General features: G+C 39.8%; 1 protein-coding gene across 2 annotated transcripts in view; it reads left to right on the top strand.

Annotated features, from left to right (window-relative positions):
• Nucleotides 1–18,738, top strand: part of LOC107681236 (tenascin-like) — a 35,199-nt gene that overhangs the window by 4,368 nt on the left and 12,093 nt on the right. For both annotated transcript variants that reach the window (XM_016477458.1, XM_016477459.1), the window contains exons 2-10: nt 5,942–6,493; nt 8,048–9,922; nt 11,229–11,492; nt 11,581–11,696; nt 12,379–12,532; nt 14,217–14,483; nt 14,658–14,843; nt 16,055–16,144; nt 16,946–17,209. In XM_016477458.1, coding sequence (XP_016332944.1) covers nt 6,019–6,493; nt 8,048–9,922; nt 11,229–11,492; nt 11,581–11,696; nt 12,379–12,532; nt 14,217–14,483; nt 14,658–14,843; nt 16,055–16,144; nt 16,946–17,209 — 3,691 coding nt within the window. In that variant the 5' untranslated portion in view covers nt 5,942–6,018. The remainder of the gene's footprint in view (nt 1–5,941; nt 6,494–8,047; nt 9,923–11,228; nt 11,493–11,580; nt 11,697–12,378; nt 12,533–14,216; nt 14,484–14,657; nt 14,844–16,054; nt 16,145–16,945; nt 17,210–18,738) is intronic.

The raw sequence follows: 18,738 nt of genomic DNA, 5'->3' as shown, positions 1-18,738 counted from the left end.
AATGCGGAGTTTTGCGGTGTGTGTGTGTGTGTGTGTGTGTGTGTGCGCGTGCGCGCGCGTGAGAGAGAGAGAGAGAGAGCGAGAGAGAGCAAGCGAGCGAGAGAGAAAGAGAGAGAGAGAGAGAGCGCGAGCGAGCGAGAGAGAGAGAGAGAGAGAGAGAGGGTCACATCACAGTGGAGTCAGCTGTCTTAACCGTGGCTTGTGTACTGCACACATACCAGCTTCATCACTGTGTCTGTCACACGACTCTGTTCCCCTTTCGGGCTCTGTCTTTACATGTATTTTGAAAGCTGAAGCTGCGATTATGGTAAGGGGCGTTACATTTCCGACGAGTGCTTGCGGTGTTCGGCCAATCACAATGCACTGGGTCAGCTGGCCAATCAGAGCAGACTGCGCTTGTCGGAAGGAGGGACTTTGTAGAAAACGAAGCATTTGAGAGAGGCGGGGCATAGAGGACCTACAATAATGTACAGTATTTGAAAAATAATGTGTTTTTTGAACATTAAAGCATGTCAACATATTCTGTTACACCAAATACACAAAATAATGATCTTTAAAAAAGCATCATATGACCCCTTTAAAAGTAACAGGATGTCAGACAGATGAGAAATATCAGTAAGAAAGAAGAAGAACTGCAGAACTATAGAAAGAAAGAACAGAATAAAATGGAAGGTCTAATGGTCAACTGAGCTGCTACTCCTAAATGAGCATTGCTCAGGAAGGCGATGACTTACAAATCCATTTATGAAACAATAACAGTGGCTATATGCCTTGCCATCGATCTGAGAGCACACACCATTGAGCTGCTCTGGAAATCCATCTCTGTGTTGGATGATTATGAGCTGCTTCATGGTGCTGGTTTCAGCAGACCTCTGTCTGATTATGACCTTGGAAAACCATGCCATCGATAAGCATCCACTTCTCAATGATACCATACTCATATTTGTAATGTTTTTAATAAGGATTTATCAGCATTTTTTGGGTCTTCGCCACAGATCAGACACCTTTCAGCAGGTTTACTGCTTTGCTGACTGGATTAAGAAGTATTTACTCAATTTCATCATATTGATTTTTAATGAAGTCTGACCTGCACCGGTGGAGGAATGATACAGTGTGTATGGCATACCTCTGGGAGAAATATTTTTTTTCATCATTGACTCCTTCCCAGTATTAAACAACCTGTCAGGGCATTTTATGACATCTATTAAGGTGAATAGAGTCTAGACAATGCCAATTCATGCACTACTGCGAGCAACCCATATTAAGGCTGCGTCCCAGTGAAGGCAAGTGCTTTCTGTCATGGGTGACCTACAAAACTGAGTCTGCTTGATGATTTCATAGGAATAAACTGTGGAAGAGTTGTGCTTACCCTCTGTTCAACAGACTGTGGATGAATGTCATCTCTAATCATTGAATATGAAACTGAACAATGAACTGTTAATGCAACCACAGCATTTTTTACAGTTCAATAACCGGCTATTTAACAGATAATTTACCACCTCATCAGTCCTCTAAAGTCAGGAAGAAAAGCCTAGATTTTATTTTATTTCATTTCAAACACTTCAACAGTTGTCATCTCAATAAAATGTGTTACTAATTCCCCTCCACTTTACAATAATAATAGGTTTTGTACTTTGTGATCTGGTTTTTGGCATATTCCTTTTATGTTTTATGTCTATGTAGTATGCATCAGATCAAAGCTAATTATGCCACGGTCCCAAACCGCTAACTTGCTAATTGCTCAATTATGTGAGGAGCTGCAAACTTCTAATTTAACAAATAGCAAGTAAGCTCATTTGTTTGTGGCACATTGGTGTGGTGGAAGAATCGTTTTAACTGTCACTATAATTTATGACTTACAAAAGTATTCATCTGGTCTCTGTGTGAGGTATTCTGCCTTTCAAATGCTCTAGTCAGCATTCAGCACTTAGCACAACGCAGGACCAATTTAGATCACTGGCACTAAATATGTGTGCCAGCAGGTTCACCCCCATTGAAATTCCTCTCACATTAGACACACGGAAGCCAACTGGCCCAGCCAGAGTCTGAGAAAGTAACAATATATAAAAACTAGACCTGGCATGAGAAAGCAGCAGTCACTTTGTGTCTGGTTTATCTGAAAGTGCCAGTAAGCAGCAGCATTAGCATACTGTTCTGAGCTCAGCACTGTATTGATGGAGCTCTAATAAAAGAGATTGGCTTTGTCTATTTCTCGCTGTTCAAAATGCAAAAAAAATGAAGAAATCTTTTCCAATCTAATGTTAATAACTGCTAATTCTTTCATAGGCTAGCATATCCATCATTGCTGCCATGAAGCCAAGCTGTCCTCATTATATTTCATATTTCATTTTTCACTCATTTACAGTCCACCTTCGCCAGGGGTTAAGGGCAAATGCTCACACAAAGACCAGCTTGGTCTTTCAAAGTCATTTTCTTTCTTCGATTTTTGTGGCGACAAGCCAGGTTTCAAAGTGAAAAAGCCAGCTACCCATCCAGAACTAAAACCGCAAAGCGACTCAAAGCAATTTTCTGCCTATTTTGCTGATTTAATCCTAGGGTTTAGATGTGAGGAAAAAGAAGCTGAGTAGGTCCCCTTCGCCCCCGAGGGTCCAGATCGGGAGTCTCCCATCATCGAGTCCCCCTTAAGCGCTCCATCACAGAAGCACTCATCCCTGTCTGTCTAATCATGGATGGGCGGCAGCAGCGTGGGATCCCTCTCGCTGGAGCTCATCTGTCAGTCCTGCTAATCACATGTCAAAGCGAGCTCTCCACTTACTAAACAGATCCTGAAAAGATATTACCTGCTATTGACCTTGCAAGCTGTGGCTTTGGGTCAGCCCCCTGCAGCCGTGACAAAATTATGATCTGTGTAACCACTTTGTATTGCTCTTTTGTTACTGAAGGACTGGAGGGTCTGCCTTAAAGTATAATTCACCAAACAAAATGAAAATTCTGTCATCATTTAGATGCCCTCTCATCTTTCCAAACCTGTATGACATTCTTTCTTCTGTGGAACACAAAGAAGATATATATATATATTTTTTTTTTATTTTTTTTTTATTCATTTATTTATTTTTTACTTTTTTTTTTTTTTTACTTTTTTACTTTTTATTTTTATAATTTTTAATTTAATTGTATTTAATTTAATTTAATTTAATTTTATTTAATTTAATTTAATTTTATTTAATTTTAGTTTAGTTTAGTTTAGTTTAGTTTAGTTTAGTGTCTGCGATGAATGGGGTCCAGCCAGTGTTGTCTTTGCACGAAAGCATTCTTAAAATTCTTTTCGAAATTATTAAAGAATTGTAAATTTTGAGTGATCTCTTTTATGTCAAATTCAGCACTGTAAAATATAAAGAATCTTTTTAAAAAATCAAATGAAAATAATACATTTTAAGGGGTTAAATGTGTTTGAATGGCTAGGCAAGGTGCAGGCTGAAAAATGCACACATAAATGTACTTAATTTGACATAAATATTGGGTATTTTATGGTATTGAAAAGTCAGTGTGTCAGCACTTTGAGAAGGTGGTTATTTCCATCTTAAATGGGTCCCATTTGGTTTTCATAACATTCAGGAAAACGGCTATATGGAAAACTAAATCTACAATCCTGTAGTTGCCAAGTATGTGACCATATGACATGCGCGTCAGGACTCTTTAAACACAGACATCTTCAATCTCCCTGTTGCACCCAATAATGCAGCACCGTAACATGCTTGAAAAGGTATTACATGCATTTTATTTTAATTAAATTTGTAACAGACCATTGCACTTGGTGAGGTGACAAGCCTCCCGAGCCCTGCAAAAACTATACTTCTAACTTTTTAATGAGGAAAGTGTTGTGTTTTAATGCATAACTCTGCTGCTGTCTGGAGAATGGTCAAAGAATGCTAACTTTTATGAGAAGCGTGAACTCTGAACACCCACGCTAGCGGAAGCGCTGCAGATGGTCTCCTCTGCACGAGTATTAATCTGTCAGCATGGGCTGTAGGCAGAGCGTCAGAGAGGCGAGTACGCTCCTCAGATTCAGGTGTTGCCTGCTGTGTGTCATGGCAGCCTGTCATAGGAAACACTGCTGGAGCCCTCGCTCCTGAGCTGAAGTTTGCCTTGCTTTCATTGGCCAGAGCTGATCTTTGTGGAAACCAAGGCAACTATAACCTGAGTTGTACTTAGTGTCTGTCTATCCTGCAGTGTTGCTGACTGGCATGTATGCTTAATTGTGTGTTTTTTTTTTTCATTTATTTATTTTTTACTTTTTTTTTTTTTTTACTTTTTTACTTTTTATTTTTATAATTTTTAATTTAATTGTATTTAATTTAATTTAATTTAATTTTATTTAATTTAATTTAATTTTATTTAATTTTAGTTTAGTTTAGTTTAGTTTAGTTTAGTTTAGTGTCTGCGATGAATGGGGTCCAGCCAGTGTTGTCTTTGCACGAAAGCATTCTTAAAATTCTTTTCGAAATTATTAAAGAATTGTAAATTTTGAGTGATCTCTTTTATGTCAAATTCAGCACTGTAAAATATAAAGAATCTTTTTAAAAAATCAAATGAAAATAATACATTTTAAGGGGTTAAATGTGTTTGAATGGCTAGGCAAGGTGCAGGCTGAAAAATGCACACATAAATGTACTTAATTTGACATAAATATTGGGTATTTTATGGTATTGAAAAGTCAGTGTGTCAGCACTTTGAGAAGGTGGTTATTTCCATCTTAAATGGGTCCCATTTGGTTTTCATAACATTCAGGAAAACGGCTATATGGAAAACTAAATCTACAATCCTGTAGTTGCCAAGTATGTGACCATATGACATGCGCGTCAGGACTCTTTAAACACAGACATCTTCAATCTCCCTGTTGCACCCAATAATGCAGCACCGTAACATGCTTGAAAAGGTATTACATGCATTTTATTTTAATTAAATTTGTAACAGACCATTGCACTTGGTGAGGTGACAAGCCTCCCGAGCCCTGCAAAAACTATACTTCTAACTTTTTAATGAGGAAAGTGTTGTGTTTTAATGCATAACTCTGCTGCTGTCTGGAGAATGGTCAAAGAATGCTAACTTTTATGAGAAGCGTGAACTCTGAACACCCACGCTAGCGGAAGCGCTGCAGATGGTCTCCTCTGCACGAGTATTAATCTGTCAGCATGGGCTGTAGGCAGAGCGTCAGAGAGGCGAGTACGCTCCTCAGATTCAGGTGTTGCCTGCTGTGTGTCATGGCAGCCTGTCATAGGAAACACTGCTGGAGCCCTCGCTCCTGAGCTGAAGTTTGCCTTGCTTTCATTGGCCAGAGCTGATCTTTGTGGAAACCAAGGCAACTATAACCTGAGTTGTACTTAGTGTCTGTCTATCCTGCAGTGTTGCTGACTGGCATGTATGCTTAATTGTGTGTTTTTTTTTGTTTTTTGGCTGGAAATTTTATTCTGAATATGAACACTCCCTAGTGTGATATGGTTTGCTTTAGTTATAATTTTAGAATATAATTCATTCTGGTTGGAAAGGAAACACGAGTCGAGGATTAAACCATTTCCTTTTCGTTTTTCTTATGTATGTTAGCATGATTTGCTATGCAAAGTCTATGATACAAATACACTACATACCTTAGATTTTTTTCATTCATATAAGTGACTTATTTTCATATTATTTTATTTTTAATATTGGTTTAAAATGTATATTTAAGATGCAATGATTTATTTAAATTAACATTCATTTTGTCTGTTGTTTTTAATCGTGCTTAAGAAATATTGCTGAAGCATTAGAATTATCTGTAAATGTTTTTAAGATTCATTTAATGACTGATTTTTTCATTATTTATGTAATGTATGTTTCATTTTCCATTTTGTAAGTGCAATTTGAGACTGGATTCACACTGGACATGCATTAGAATGAAATGTGTAAAAGCAATCTGAGTGACTGTTCTAATTCCATTTTACAGGATCAAACCCACATCTCCAGTATCTTAAAACAGTTTGAACAATCACACCAGTAAGAAGAGTCAAGGAGCAAATCATCATGGGGATGCGAGGCCTGCTACTGGCCTGTGTGGCAGTAGCCTTGTTAGTTCATCTCTCTAGTGCTGGCCTGGTGAAAAGAGTAATTAAACACAGAAGAGAATCACTGTCACCGACCACTGAGAACTTGACCCTCCCAAGTCCTGATCAGCCTGTGGTTTTTAACCATGTATACAACATCAACGTTCCCTCTGGATCCCTGTGCTCTGTGGACTTGGATTCACCTGGAACAACACCAGTGAAGCCAAAACCGGCCAATCTGCAGTCTGACCAACACATAGAACACACCATGGACGGAGAGAATCAGATTGTTTTTACGCATAGGATTAATATTCCTAAGCAAGCTTGCGGTTGTGATAACCACATGCCTGACCTGAAGGATCTTCTGAACAGGCTGGAAATGCTGGAGGCAGAGGTATCCAGTCTAAGAGAGCAGTGCACCAGTGGAACAGGCTGCTGTAGTGCTCAGGTTACAGGTAAGGCCAAATATTACATAGATACTTTGGTAGTCCATTAGGAGGCTGAGCCTCATTACAAATGTATTTAAATAAACAAAACAATGCTAAGTTGTGGAAATTGAATCTCTGACCCCGAAATGGAAATTCTTTACTCATCCTCATGTTGTTCCAAACCTGCATACATTTCATTCTTATGTAAAACACAAGAAGATATTTTAAAGAATATAGTTAACCAAACATTTGTGTCTTTGACTTCCATTGTATCATGGACAAAAAGTAAATAATAAAATAAAATAAACATTGAGACATTTTTCAAAATATCTTATTTAAAAGAAAGAAAGTAAACAGTTTTGGAACAAAGTGAGGGTAAGTGAACGATGACAAAATGTAAATTTTTGGAACTATCCCTTTAACCTTTGTTTTTATCCACTAATACACATAATGCACAGATACATACAATGGAAAATATTTATCTTTTTATTTTTATTTTTACATGTAGTAGACCAGTGTTCAATCACTACATGAAGGTTAGAAGAGGCTGAAAGCATAAAGGGCTCTGCTCAATACTAAATTGACCAATCAGAATGAATATCTAAATGACAAAGCTATTTGCTTCCATCTAAAATGTGGCAGAAAAAAAAGGAGAAAGGAGCAGGCTAAATAAAATTTGCCCCTCTCTGCATATATATGTAGACATATACATAACCAGTCATTGTCAGATGTAACCATCCAAGCCAATTGGCTTTTAGTATCACATTTGTGCTTGCATAATCAAACCTGCTTGTGGTTAGGACAAGATGTCACTAAATTATCACTAACAATTAACTCAAACCTGCCGCAATCTTTCATTGGTTCAAACAATATTAAGTTACATATCAGCCATCCCTAAAATTCCCTGTCTGACAGTTATTGCATTGATAAAGATATTTTGATTAATTTCATCCTCCCAAGTGACTCATTACTTAGCTTTTCACCATGATCTCGAAACAAGCCTGTCAAAATTGGTTTTGCTTCTTATTTAGAAGCCGTATCATTCATATAAAAAAACAAAACAAAAAAAATATCTGAATTTTGTAGTGAATCATGAATATGTAGCGCAACCAGTGTGCTACAATTGACTGTAAAGACTGGTCCTTTAATGGTTCATTTTAGTAAATCAAACACATACAGCTTTCAGCTAACTTTGACGCAAATCATGTAGTTTTCACGGACTGTTTATATGACAATGTAGTTAAAAACACACATTATGTGTTTTGTCTGTAGTATTGTACAAATCTAAATGAATTGTTACCACATTTTTTGTTTGTGTCGTATTTCTAGCGATGTTCATGTCAAATGGCAGTTATTGGATTGCATTTATTTACCCACATCTTGAAAAAAAATTCTTATTTTTTTATTATTGAAATTGCCAAGAAAATGTCTGCTTTTTAGTATTTATTCTTTAAAAGTACTAAAATAAATGTTAATGGAACCACTAAGGAATCGTTAAATTCTGTACAAGTCCCATTCCTGTCTAAACCAGCATGAAAGTGTTTCTCAGCATAAGCCAAAAATGACTAAAAACCTCTTTAGCAGGTGAAGTCACAACCAAACCCTACTGCAGTGGCCGTGGAAACTACAGCACTGAGACCTGCAGCTGTGTGTGTGAGCCCGGTTGGAAGGGAGTCAACTGCTCCGAGCCAGAATGCCCCAACTTTTGCCACGATCAAGGCCGCTGTGAAGATGGCAAGTGCGTCTGCTTCGAGGGCTTCGGTGGTGAGGACTGCAGCATCGAGCTGTGCCCTGTGGATTGCGGTGAGAATGGAGAGTGCATCGACGGGGCTTGCATCTGTGCTGAGGGCTTCATCGGTGAGGACTGCAGTTTGACCAACTGCCTAAACAACTGCCTCGGCAGGGGGCGCTGTGTGGATGACGAATGTGTATGTGACGAGCCTTGGACGGGCTTTGACTGCTCCGAGCTCATCTGTCCCAACGACTGCTACGACCGTGGCCGCTGTGACAATGGAACCTGCTATTGTGAAGAGGGCTTTACTGGGGAGGACTGTGGGGAGCTTACCTGCCCCAAAAACTGCAATCACCGTGGCAGGTGCGTCAATGGACAGTGCGTCTGCAACATTGGCTACAGCGGAGACGACTGCTCCAAGCTAACCTGCCTCAATAACTGCAATCAGAGAGGGCACTGCTTCAATGGGAAGTGCATATGTGATCCTGGGTTCGAGGGTGAGGACTGCAGCATTCTTTCCTGCCCTGACAACTGCAATGACAGGGGACAGTGCGTCAACGGTGAGTGTATTTGTGATGATGGATATGAAGGTGACGACTGCTCTGAGCTTTCCTGCCCCAATAACTGTCACGATCGTGGCCGATGCGTCAACGGGAAGTGCATTTGCAAAGTTGGCTTTGCTGGAGAAGACTGCAGCATCAAGACCTGCCCCCATGACTGCCATGGACGCGGAGAGTGTGTGGACGGCAAATGCATTTGCCATGATGGCTTTGCTGGAGAACACTGTGGCATCAAGACCTGTCCCCATCACTGCCATGGACATGGGCAGTGTGTGGACGGCAAGTGCATTTGCCACCATGGCTTTGCTGGAGAAGATTGCATCATCAAAACCTGTCCCAGTCACTGCCATGGACATGGACAATGTGTGGACGGCAAGTGCATTTGCCAGGATGGTTTTGCTGGAGAAGATTGCAGCATCAAAACCTGTCCCAATGACTGTCATGAGCGTGGAAAGTGTGTGGATGGCAAGTGTGTTTGCCATGATGGTTTTGCTGGAGAAGATTGCAGCATCAAAACCTGTCCCAATCGTTGCCATGGACATGGACAGTGTGTAGATGGCAAGTGTGTTTGCCATGATGGTTTTGCTGAAGAAGATTGCAGCATCAAAACCTGTCCCAATGACTGTCATGAGCGTGGAAAGTGTGTGGATGGCAAGTGTGTTTGCCATGATGGTTTTGCTGGAGAAGATTGCAGCATCAAAACCTGTCCCAATGACTGTCATGAGCGTGGAAAGTGTGTGGATGGCAAGTGTGTTTGCAATGAAGGTTTTGCTGGAGAAGACTGCAGCATCAAAACCTGTCCCAATGACTGTAATGAGCGTGGACAGTGTGTGGATGGCAAGTGCGTTTGTCATGCTGGTTTTACAGGCCATGACTGCAGCGAGTTGACTTGCCCCAATGACTGCTATAACAGAGGACTTTGTGTAAATGGCCAATGTGTGTGTAACAGCGGGTTCACTGGGGAGGACTGTGGTACAAAGACGTGTCCCAACAACTGCCTGGACCGTGGCTATTGTGAAGATGGAAAGTGTGTCTGCTCTGAGGGCTACACCGGTGAGGACTGCTCTGTTCTGACCTGCCCAGCAAACTGCAATGATCAAGGCCAATGTCTGAATGGAATGTGCATATGTGATTTAGGCTTCACTGGCGACGACTGCTCTGAAAGTAAGTCACTATATTTTACACTGGAGTATGTAACACCTCATATGTATAGGTTATACTTACACTCTTTTGGCTATTATACTTTCTCAAAGGAAAAGCATCTGTTATGATTTTCATAGAACCCCCAATATGAGCTAATCGAGTAATAATCAGCTAAATAAAATGTATTATATTTTAGAAATGTATTATTATATTATATTATATTATATTATATTATATTCACAATGATGTGAATGGAAAGTTAAATATAAGTTTTAAATATGTCAAAGTGAAAAGAAATCAGATTTACTTAAAGGTCCCATGACATGCTGCTTTTTGGATGCTTTAGGCCTAAGTGGTCCCTAGTACTGTATCTGAAGTCTCTTTCCCGAAATTCAGCCTTGGTGCAGAATTTCAGCCACTACGAGCCAGTCCCACAATGAGCTTTCCTTAGGACGTGCCATTTCTGTGTCTGTAGCTTTAAATGCTAATGAGGAGGAGAGAGGTGGGGCAACTGCCATGCTTCGCTCGTTTGCAAGCCATGATGTCTCGAGGAAAAAAAAATATTGCGCTCGCCTCGCACGGTAGTAGCTCATTTTCTCATGGGCGGGCCAAATTCTCTGGGCGGTCAAAGCAGAGAAAGGGGAGGTAACCTTTCCCCGTATGACGACATAAAGGGAAGATTCCAGATTGGGCCATCTGAGCTTTCATTTTCTCAAAGGCAAAGCAGGATACCCAGGGCTCGGTTTACACCTATCGCCATTTCTAGCCACTGGGGGACCATAGGCAGGCTAGGGGAACTCATATTAATGTTAAAAAACCTCATAAAGTGAAATTTTCATGCCATGGGACCTTTAATTAATTATGAATAAATCACTCATGGTGTATGTGTATTTGCACTGTAAGTGACATAAACACAACAGATAATTAAACCATTATTTTCAATTATTTGTATGACGATTTCCTGTCAGACAAAATTAATAATTGTGATATCCCTAAGATAACACCATGTCATCAAACAAAATTTCTCAAACAACTGTTTCAAACTGGTTTCCCAAACCACTCCTCCCCATCTGCCATTGGTCAGACTAAACAATAGTCCCTCCCTAAAATCATGTTATTGGTTGAGTGTTGCTACGGCAGGAAATGTTTTGATAACACCATAGAGCCTCATTGTTTTAGGAAATCAATCTATGAATGGTTTATTTAGTTGTCTCTGCACATTCAGCTGGCGTTGAATGAAGTATTTATCTTAACATTTTTCTGTTCCTTTTTAATTCAGAGGTTCTTCTAAAATTATGTTAATAATTTGACATTTTTCAATCCACAGTCTCCCCACCCAGAGACCTGACTGTGACTGAGGTCGATCCAGAAACAGTGGACGTTGCCTGGGTCAATGAGATGCTCGTGACGGAGTATCTTATCAACTATGTGCCTACGGCTCCTGGCGGTTTGGAGATGGAAATGAGAGTTTCTGGTGAAAAGAAGACAGCCACTATTAGGGAGTTGGAGCCTGGCATAGAGTACCTAATCAGTGTTTTTGCTGTCCTGAACAGCAAGATGAGTGTCCCTGTCAGTGCCAGAATAGCCACACGTAAGTCACCCATCATCATGCTTAGGAAAATTATTCATTATTTTGTTCTGAGTATATTCTGCGAAACCGATTTATATCCTACAATTAGATCTTCCTGAACCTGAGGGTCTGAAATTCAAATCGGTTAGAGAGACCTCAGTGGAGGTTAAGTGGGACCCCTTGAACATCCCGTTTGATGGCTGGAACCTCATCTTCAGAAACACAGTGAGTGTCCTGGCATCCTCCGTAAGTCTCTAGGATGGCTATGGTCCAAAAGAGTATCGTTGCCCTCATATTTTCTCCTAAAAGATGTAATATAAAAGGACCGTTCTGTTTGCAAGTAATAGTTTAGAATGAGAAGCTCAAAAGGCGCCCAGTGGAAAATAGCTGAGTGGTGCCACTAAGCAAAAAGCTACTGTCGAGAAGTCTGCGGTTTTGCAAGACAAAACCCTCTAAGAAGCTCCTGGCAACAGCATGCGTGACCATGTGCCACAGAACTCTTATTGTCTCTGTAATGCTTTATTTTCTTTCTCAAGGGCTTATGCAAACTCCAAATAACACCACCATTAGAACATGCAAACCTCCCCTACATCCTTCTTTCAAATCACAGCTTGGCAGTCTCATTCACGCATCAAGTTTAGGGATGTCAATGCCAAAATAATTCTCACTGTGAATTAAAACACTCATCCAAGTAGAATCAGCTAATAGATCAAAGTGTTTACTCTCAGGACACCCTCTCATTACCCCGTAGTTCATGGGAGCTTGACTTTGTTTTCCTGAGGTTGCTTCTTTGATGCTTTGTGGTGCTCTTTTATTAACCAGCAGAACCTTTGACCAGCGATCTGTTATTAGATTTAATATATTCACCAATTCAGTTCACCAAAAAAAATCTGTTTTTGAATGGCAGAAAGAAGAGGATGGAGAGATTTTGAACTCTCTCACCGCTCCTGAGACCACCTTTGAGCAGTCTGGTCTTGGACCTGGACAAGAGTATGAAGTCAAGCTTGAGGTCTTAAAGAACAACACTCGTGGACCCCCAGCCAGCAAGAACATTGTCACAAGTAAGCAGCTGTCGACAGCAATTAACTGGCGGCCATATCCAGTCTGCTAATTTTCAGGACTTTTTTTTTTTAAGGAGACAGGATGTCTTACATGAAATTAGAAAGAGCAGTCAGCGGTTTATGTTAATTGGCAGTTATTTGCAGTGCAGTGAGTTGCTGAGCATTTCAAATTATTATTTTGAGTTAGAATAACTGAATATGTAAGTGTTAGTTTCTCAAGATCTTATTTTGCAAGACTTTAACACTTGAACGCTTGCCATGTGCTTTTCTACACCAGACCAGCTAAAATACTATTCTAAAGTTTGGGGTCTCTAAGATTTCTGACAGATCAATGATCAGATTGGGGAAATGGATGCCGAAAATACACCTTTGCCATAACTGGGATAAATTACATTTTAAAATACATTAAAATAGAAAACAGTTATAATATTTCACAATATTACTTAATATTACTTTAGCGCATTTAGTTACAATCTTTATACAATTTAAGGTCTTAATAATGATATTGAATAATATACAGTATGTTTATTTGATAATTTGATAGTTTTTGGGATATATTGTTCATATGGGTCTATCACCTTCCTATATCAGTATGAAACTAAAGTGACATTCTAAATATTACTAACATTTTTGTATGCCACATATTCTGAGTGACAGCTACAGAATAGAGCATTTCTAGCTCATCATCCTCTTCAACTATATATGATATGATTGTAGGATAAGGGTTTACCCTCAAATTTTATACTTCAAAAATAGCTTTTGGTTTGCTGAAAAACCTTGACCAACAACGTTGTGACATTTCCCAAAAATCCTTTCACTTTTATTACTTCCTTCTTTTAGAACGTACTAAAGATTATTTTGGAAGGAGATGTGCCTTTATAACGTTGGCCTCTTATGCTGTCAGTGCAAGTAACCAGAGTTTTCCTTCATGACAGGTTGTTTTTGCTGTCTTACAAATGTCTAAAAAAAATCTCCCAGCATGCCTCTAACGCTCCATCTACTCCATTTCTTCGACTTGTGCCACATAGGATTTGCATTAAAGGGGGACTAATTGCTCAAAGTGAGTTCTCTCCCTCACTTTCTGTGTGTGGGAGGCACCACTCAGCAACATGAGAGGCTGTCCTCCCGTGAGATAACTGGTGCATTGGAGCATCTCACATGCACAAATCTGCTCTAAGCTGCATGCAGTTCCTCTATATTATGTTACGCTCACATGAGTATGAGCTCTCAGTACAGTTCCTAATCTAACAAACTGATTTAACCATGAAAATAAGGACCTAGCTATTTTACTTGTACTCTTTTTAGTCTTGGAGAAGCAGGTGTGCAGATACAATTCTTTGGTCTTATTGTCAAAAGTAGTGATATAGATATGAATGCATCCATATTGATTGAATCAGAACTATTTTATTTATAATATTTGCAATGTTTGTTTTATTTTATGCACTATATTTACTATTTCAATCATTTATTTTTTATTAAGCACAGTGACAATATGAAAAATACATAGTATAAATATGTCTTTTTAAATAAAAATGTATAGCTACCATTTTATTTTAGGAGAGTGATCATCATATTTTGAGGTTCTTGACATCAAAACTGTATAGCAGCTGTTTTTAACTCATCTGCTTGCATAAATGTTCCCATTTTGTTCCCAGCTGTCACAAACCTCTTCTCTCATCCACAGTGATTGATGCTCCCAGCCAGGTGGATGTGCGTGATGTGACAGACACTACAGCCCTTATCACCTGGTTTCAGCCTGTCGCTCAGGTGGACGGGATCTCTGTGTCCTATGGCCCAATCACAGATATAGACAGGAACACAATCAAGCTTTCCTCCATGGATACCCAGTACCATCTGGCTGAGCTGTACCCTGACACAGAGTATGAGGTCTCTCTCATGGCCCGCAGGGGAGAGATGACCAGCTTTCCGGTCTTTGAGACCTTCACAACAGGTAGAAACTCTAGAAATAATTTCAGAACTTAAAGTGAAAATTCAGTCTGCTTCAGCAGGTCTACTGATAATTGTGTTGTACTTAGACCTGCATTTTGAAGCAGTTTTCTTTGTCTTGCCCTTGAGGATAACCGTACGTCTACAGGAAGTATTTTCTTTTATCCACATGTTTCAGACCTTGATGCCCCCAGCAACCTCAAGGCAGTTGAACAGACAGATGAGAGCATAACTCTGGAGTGGAAAAACAGCATATCTGATGTCCTCAATTACCGTGTCAAATACGGCCCACTTTCTGGAGGGGAGCATGGAGAACTGGTCTTCCCCAGCGGCCCGCAAGATACCACTCAGGCTAAAATCACTGGTGAGAGGCTAATTTGAATTACACAGTAATTCCTCTCCAGAGATTACAAACCACATCAATTACAAACAGATCATACAGATGAAAAACTGTGTTTGAAAACTGGAATAAAATTAGGCCATGCTGCAGTGCAGTCCAAACACTAGAGTAGTTTTCAGTCCATCTGCACATCCAAGCCATTTGTGCCCTCTTGAAATTAGAAATGTAGTTCTCAGGTGTTGAAGTGTAAAGTCATTTTCGGAAAACATCCTCAAAAAGGATTTAAAACAACTGGAATCTCATTGTAGGTCTGAATCGAAATAGGCTAATTCAAAAAAAGGTTCAAAGTGGCTTTTTTCGTACTTGTACTTATCAGCACTTTATTTCTAAATGAGCTCCTTTGTTTTAGTGACGTGAAGTGTTTACATGACTAAAAGCAAATGAGATGCTATCCCTTTTGTTGGTAATGCCTTATTCGTGCCTTAAATGAAGTAACACTGGTGCTTCAATGTGAAAATCCCAGTCAAAAAGGGAAAGCGGAGGCTTTCTTCGTCGCAGCAGCACTTCTATTATACACTTGTGCTTTGAGGCAATCTCCTGCGCTAATTCTTCTCTACAACCATGTGTTACCGCAAGCAGGGATTATCATGGCTGGGAGAAAAATATATTCAAAATGGATAATAGATTCTTTGTCTGGTTTGCTCCTTTGTCCTTGGGAGGCCTGTTCCCTGTAAATAAGGCGGACGATCTGTTCGGCTAATAACGCAGAGTCTTTCTCTCACACACACACATTACACTAGTTGTCTCTTTCACACAGTTATTATCTGTAATTGCCGTCACGCCTGTGATTTTATTGATAATGAGCTTCCTCTGCATTAGTCGTAATTTCATGCTGGAGGACCCCTGCACAGTGACCTCTGCAGGAGCCAATACAGGCATTAAGAGGGGTAAAGTGTGGGATTTGGGCTAAGGGCTCTTATGAATGGGGGCTGTGGGGATCTGAGAATCTCTTGTATGATGGTAAATATTGTTTCTGGCCTGTGGAGAAGCTCTTTGATGCAGCCACTGAAAGGCATTAGATTGATATGGCGTGCAGATGAAATTGAAACCGCGCTGTGGCAAGAACGAAAACAATTGCCTACCACGGAGGCTCCAAAAACAACTAATGTGAGAGATTAATGGTTTCATTTTGTCTAATGATTTGAGAGGACTGAATTTGCTGGGCTCTTTCTTAGGCCTTAGGCCCGGGATGGAGTATGGAATGGGAGTGACGTCAATCAAGGAAGAGCGTGAGAGTTTGCCTGCTACGACCAATGCTGTGACTGGTAAGACTTAACCAAATGGTCAGTAACTCACCTGTATTTTATGTTTTTTTTTTACTTTATTTAATGTGCTTGTCTTCCCCATTTTCTCCTCTTATTAGCCGAGTTAAAAGTGCATGTGAGTTCTATTGTCTTAATAAACCCACTTGTATGTATGTAATGTTAATTCTGAAAGGAATAGTTAAGGAAAAACTATTAATTCACACTTATAAAATTCACTTATAAAAGTGAATGATGACTGTACCAAAATGACAAAAAAGCACCATATCAAAGTGCTCAGGTATCATAAAAGTAGTCCATATGACTCCTGTGCCATAATCCAAATCATCTAAAGCCTTTGTGTGACGAACAGACTAATAATGTAAATAATGATTTACTGAAAATAGTGACATCCACCATAGCTCTTTTTGGTTTGTTCGTGTTGGATTTGTAAATGATCAATTATTTTTAGTTGAATCATTTTAATGAATCATTTGATCCAGTTCACAAAACAGGTCTAAATGATTTGTTTAGTTCTCAAGTTCAGCTCACTGACTCAATGATCTGGTTGCAGTGATTAAAAGCCCCCTGGATTATCTAAAGTAGTTTGAATATAACAAATGAGTCAAGTTTTTATGATGTCTGTGGTGCTTCTTGCAGCTTAAAAGCTCCAAGTCCCATTCATTGTAATTGCATGGAAAAAAACATCCAGTTTCTCCTGTTGTATTCAGTGTTAGAAAATACATGTTGGGACAACATGATGATGAGTAAATGATGACAGAGTTGTCATTTTTTGTTTTTAATGTTATGTACCTGTCCTCTTAGATATTGATGCTGCCAAAGACCTTGAAGTAAGTGAGACCACGGAGACCACATTGGCACTGGTTTGGAGAAGGCCGGTCGCCAAAATCGACACCTATGTGCTAGTGTTTACATCTGCGGATGGCACAGAAACTGAATTGGAGGTACCTGGTGCTGCCAATACCTACATCCTGACTGACCTGAATCCTGGCATGCTGTACACCATCAGCCTGACTGCCAAGAGAGGAAGAAAGATGAGTGCGCCAGCCACTCTGTCAGCATCCACAGGTTAGTATGCATCATTACATTTTCATTTAGATATAAAGAATGCATCTTCACATCCCCGTTTCTCTTACCTCTAGAGTGACAAAAGCAATATTGGATTGGATCATAAAATAAGCTTTCAAAAAATATGATTTGAATATTTTTTTCACCACATAAATGTATTTATTCAGCAGGCCACTGAGGATCTGAAGGCAACTCTGGAATTTATTATCTTGACTATTTTCCTCCTTTAAGTGCCAATATTTCTTTTGGAGTTTGAAGATACTGCAGTCCTTGTTCTATAAATTTGAATGAAACATTTTGTAGCTCCTTATCATGAGAAAACTTCCATAAAGATCTCAAAATGCCACCATGCACTGGAAACTGAAGCTTAATATCCCTATTCTCTGCCCTCATTTATGGCATGTGGGTTTATTTTTCTTTTTAGAGAAAGCCCAAATCTCTGCGGACAGGATGCCACTTAACTTCCAGAATTTTTTTACCAAAATGTTCTTGATTTTATAACAGAATAATCATTAACTAATACCAAGGAGCTACAGAATATAACATCAGTTGTTTGCTTTGGTCGCCATGGCAAGACAACAGATACAGTGTTTCTCAAGATCCCAAACACGCACACACACACACACTCACACTCACACACGCACAGAAAGCTCATTCATGTGATAATCGTCAGAGTGAGCCCACTCCCCTTTTGGATTTGCGTGATTTGACCACAATGAACTGTGGGGTGGACTGATAAATAGGACACATGCTGAGCCGCCTGTTAAAATGTTGTCTCTGAAATCACCAGCACTATAATCACAATGCATGTATTTCAGCAGCCATTATCGGCCTTAGACACGGCACACAAACATGGGCATACACTTCCCTAAGACCCGATGGAAATGGGAAGGTGGGGTGGGGGAGACCTTTAGGTCTGGGCTTTCTTCTGTTCACTGAATGCTTCTCTGGCATGATTATGAGAGTTTCAGCTTGTAACATGGAGACCTGATGACCATCTCAAAGGAAACATATGAGGACACAACCAGGCCAAAAGGAGAGAGCAAACAGTCACATGCATGCACAAAGTTTTGTTATGTTGTGTTAAGGTATGGTCACATACGTGAATTTTCAGCAAAATTTTGTGGGCAAAAAGGTCTATTGTCAGTAGTATAGCTATTTATGAAGCAAAGCTTACACAGGAGTCACTTTCAAACCAAGAAGCTTTCTGTTGGCCCAATTGTGACCAATTTGAACCCGTTTCGAAATCGCTGTGGGGAAATCATTCAGCCTCACACAAAATTCCCACATGGATACACATTAAAATGCAATGCAATGCAAAACAAGCAATGATAAATGTGACCACACCTTCATGGCTTGTGCATGCGTACAACAAAGGCTTTATCCAAACACCCTAAAGGATCTCACAGCGATAAAGCCATTCTTTTCTTCTATCCCCATCTGCATGCAGTGAAGGCCATGCCTCAGACATGCATGGGCCGCTTTCAGTGGCGGGAACTCTATTGGATAAGTGTGCAAAATGAATAAAT

This window comes from Sinocyclocheilus anshuiensis, unplaced genomic scaffold (genome assembly GCF_001515605.1).
Source record: "Sinocyclocheilus anshuiensis isolate Anshui unplaced genomic scaffold, SAMN03320099.WGS_v1.1 scaffold1495, whole genome shotgun sequence".
Lineage (NCBI taxonomy): Eukaryota > Metazoa > Chordata > Actinopteri > Cypriniformes > Cyprinidae > Sinocyclocheilus > Sinocyclocheilus anshuiensis.
Note: the sequence above shows the minus strand (reverse complement) of the source record. Positions and strands in the feature narration are given on the sequence as shown.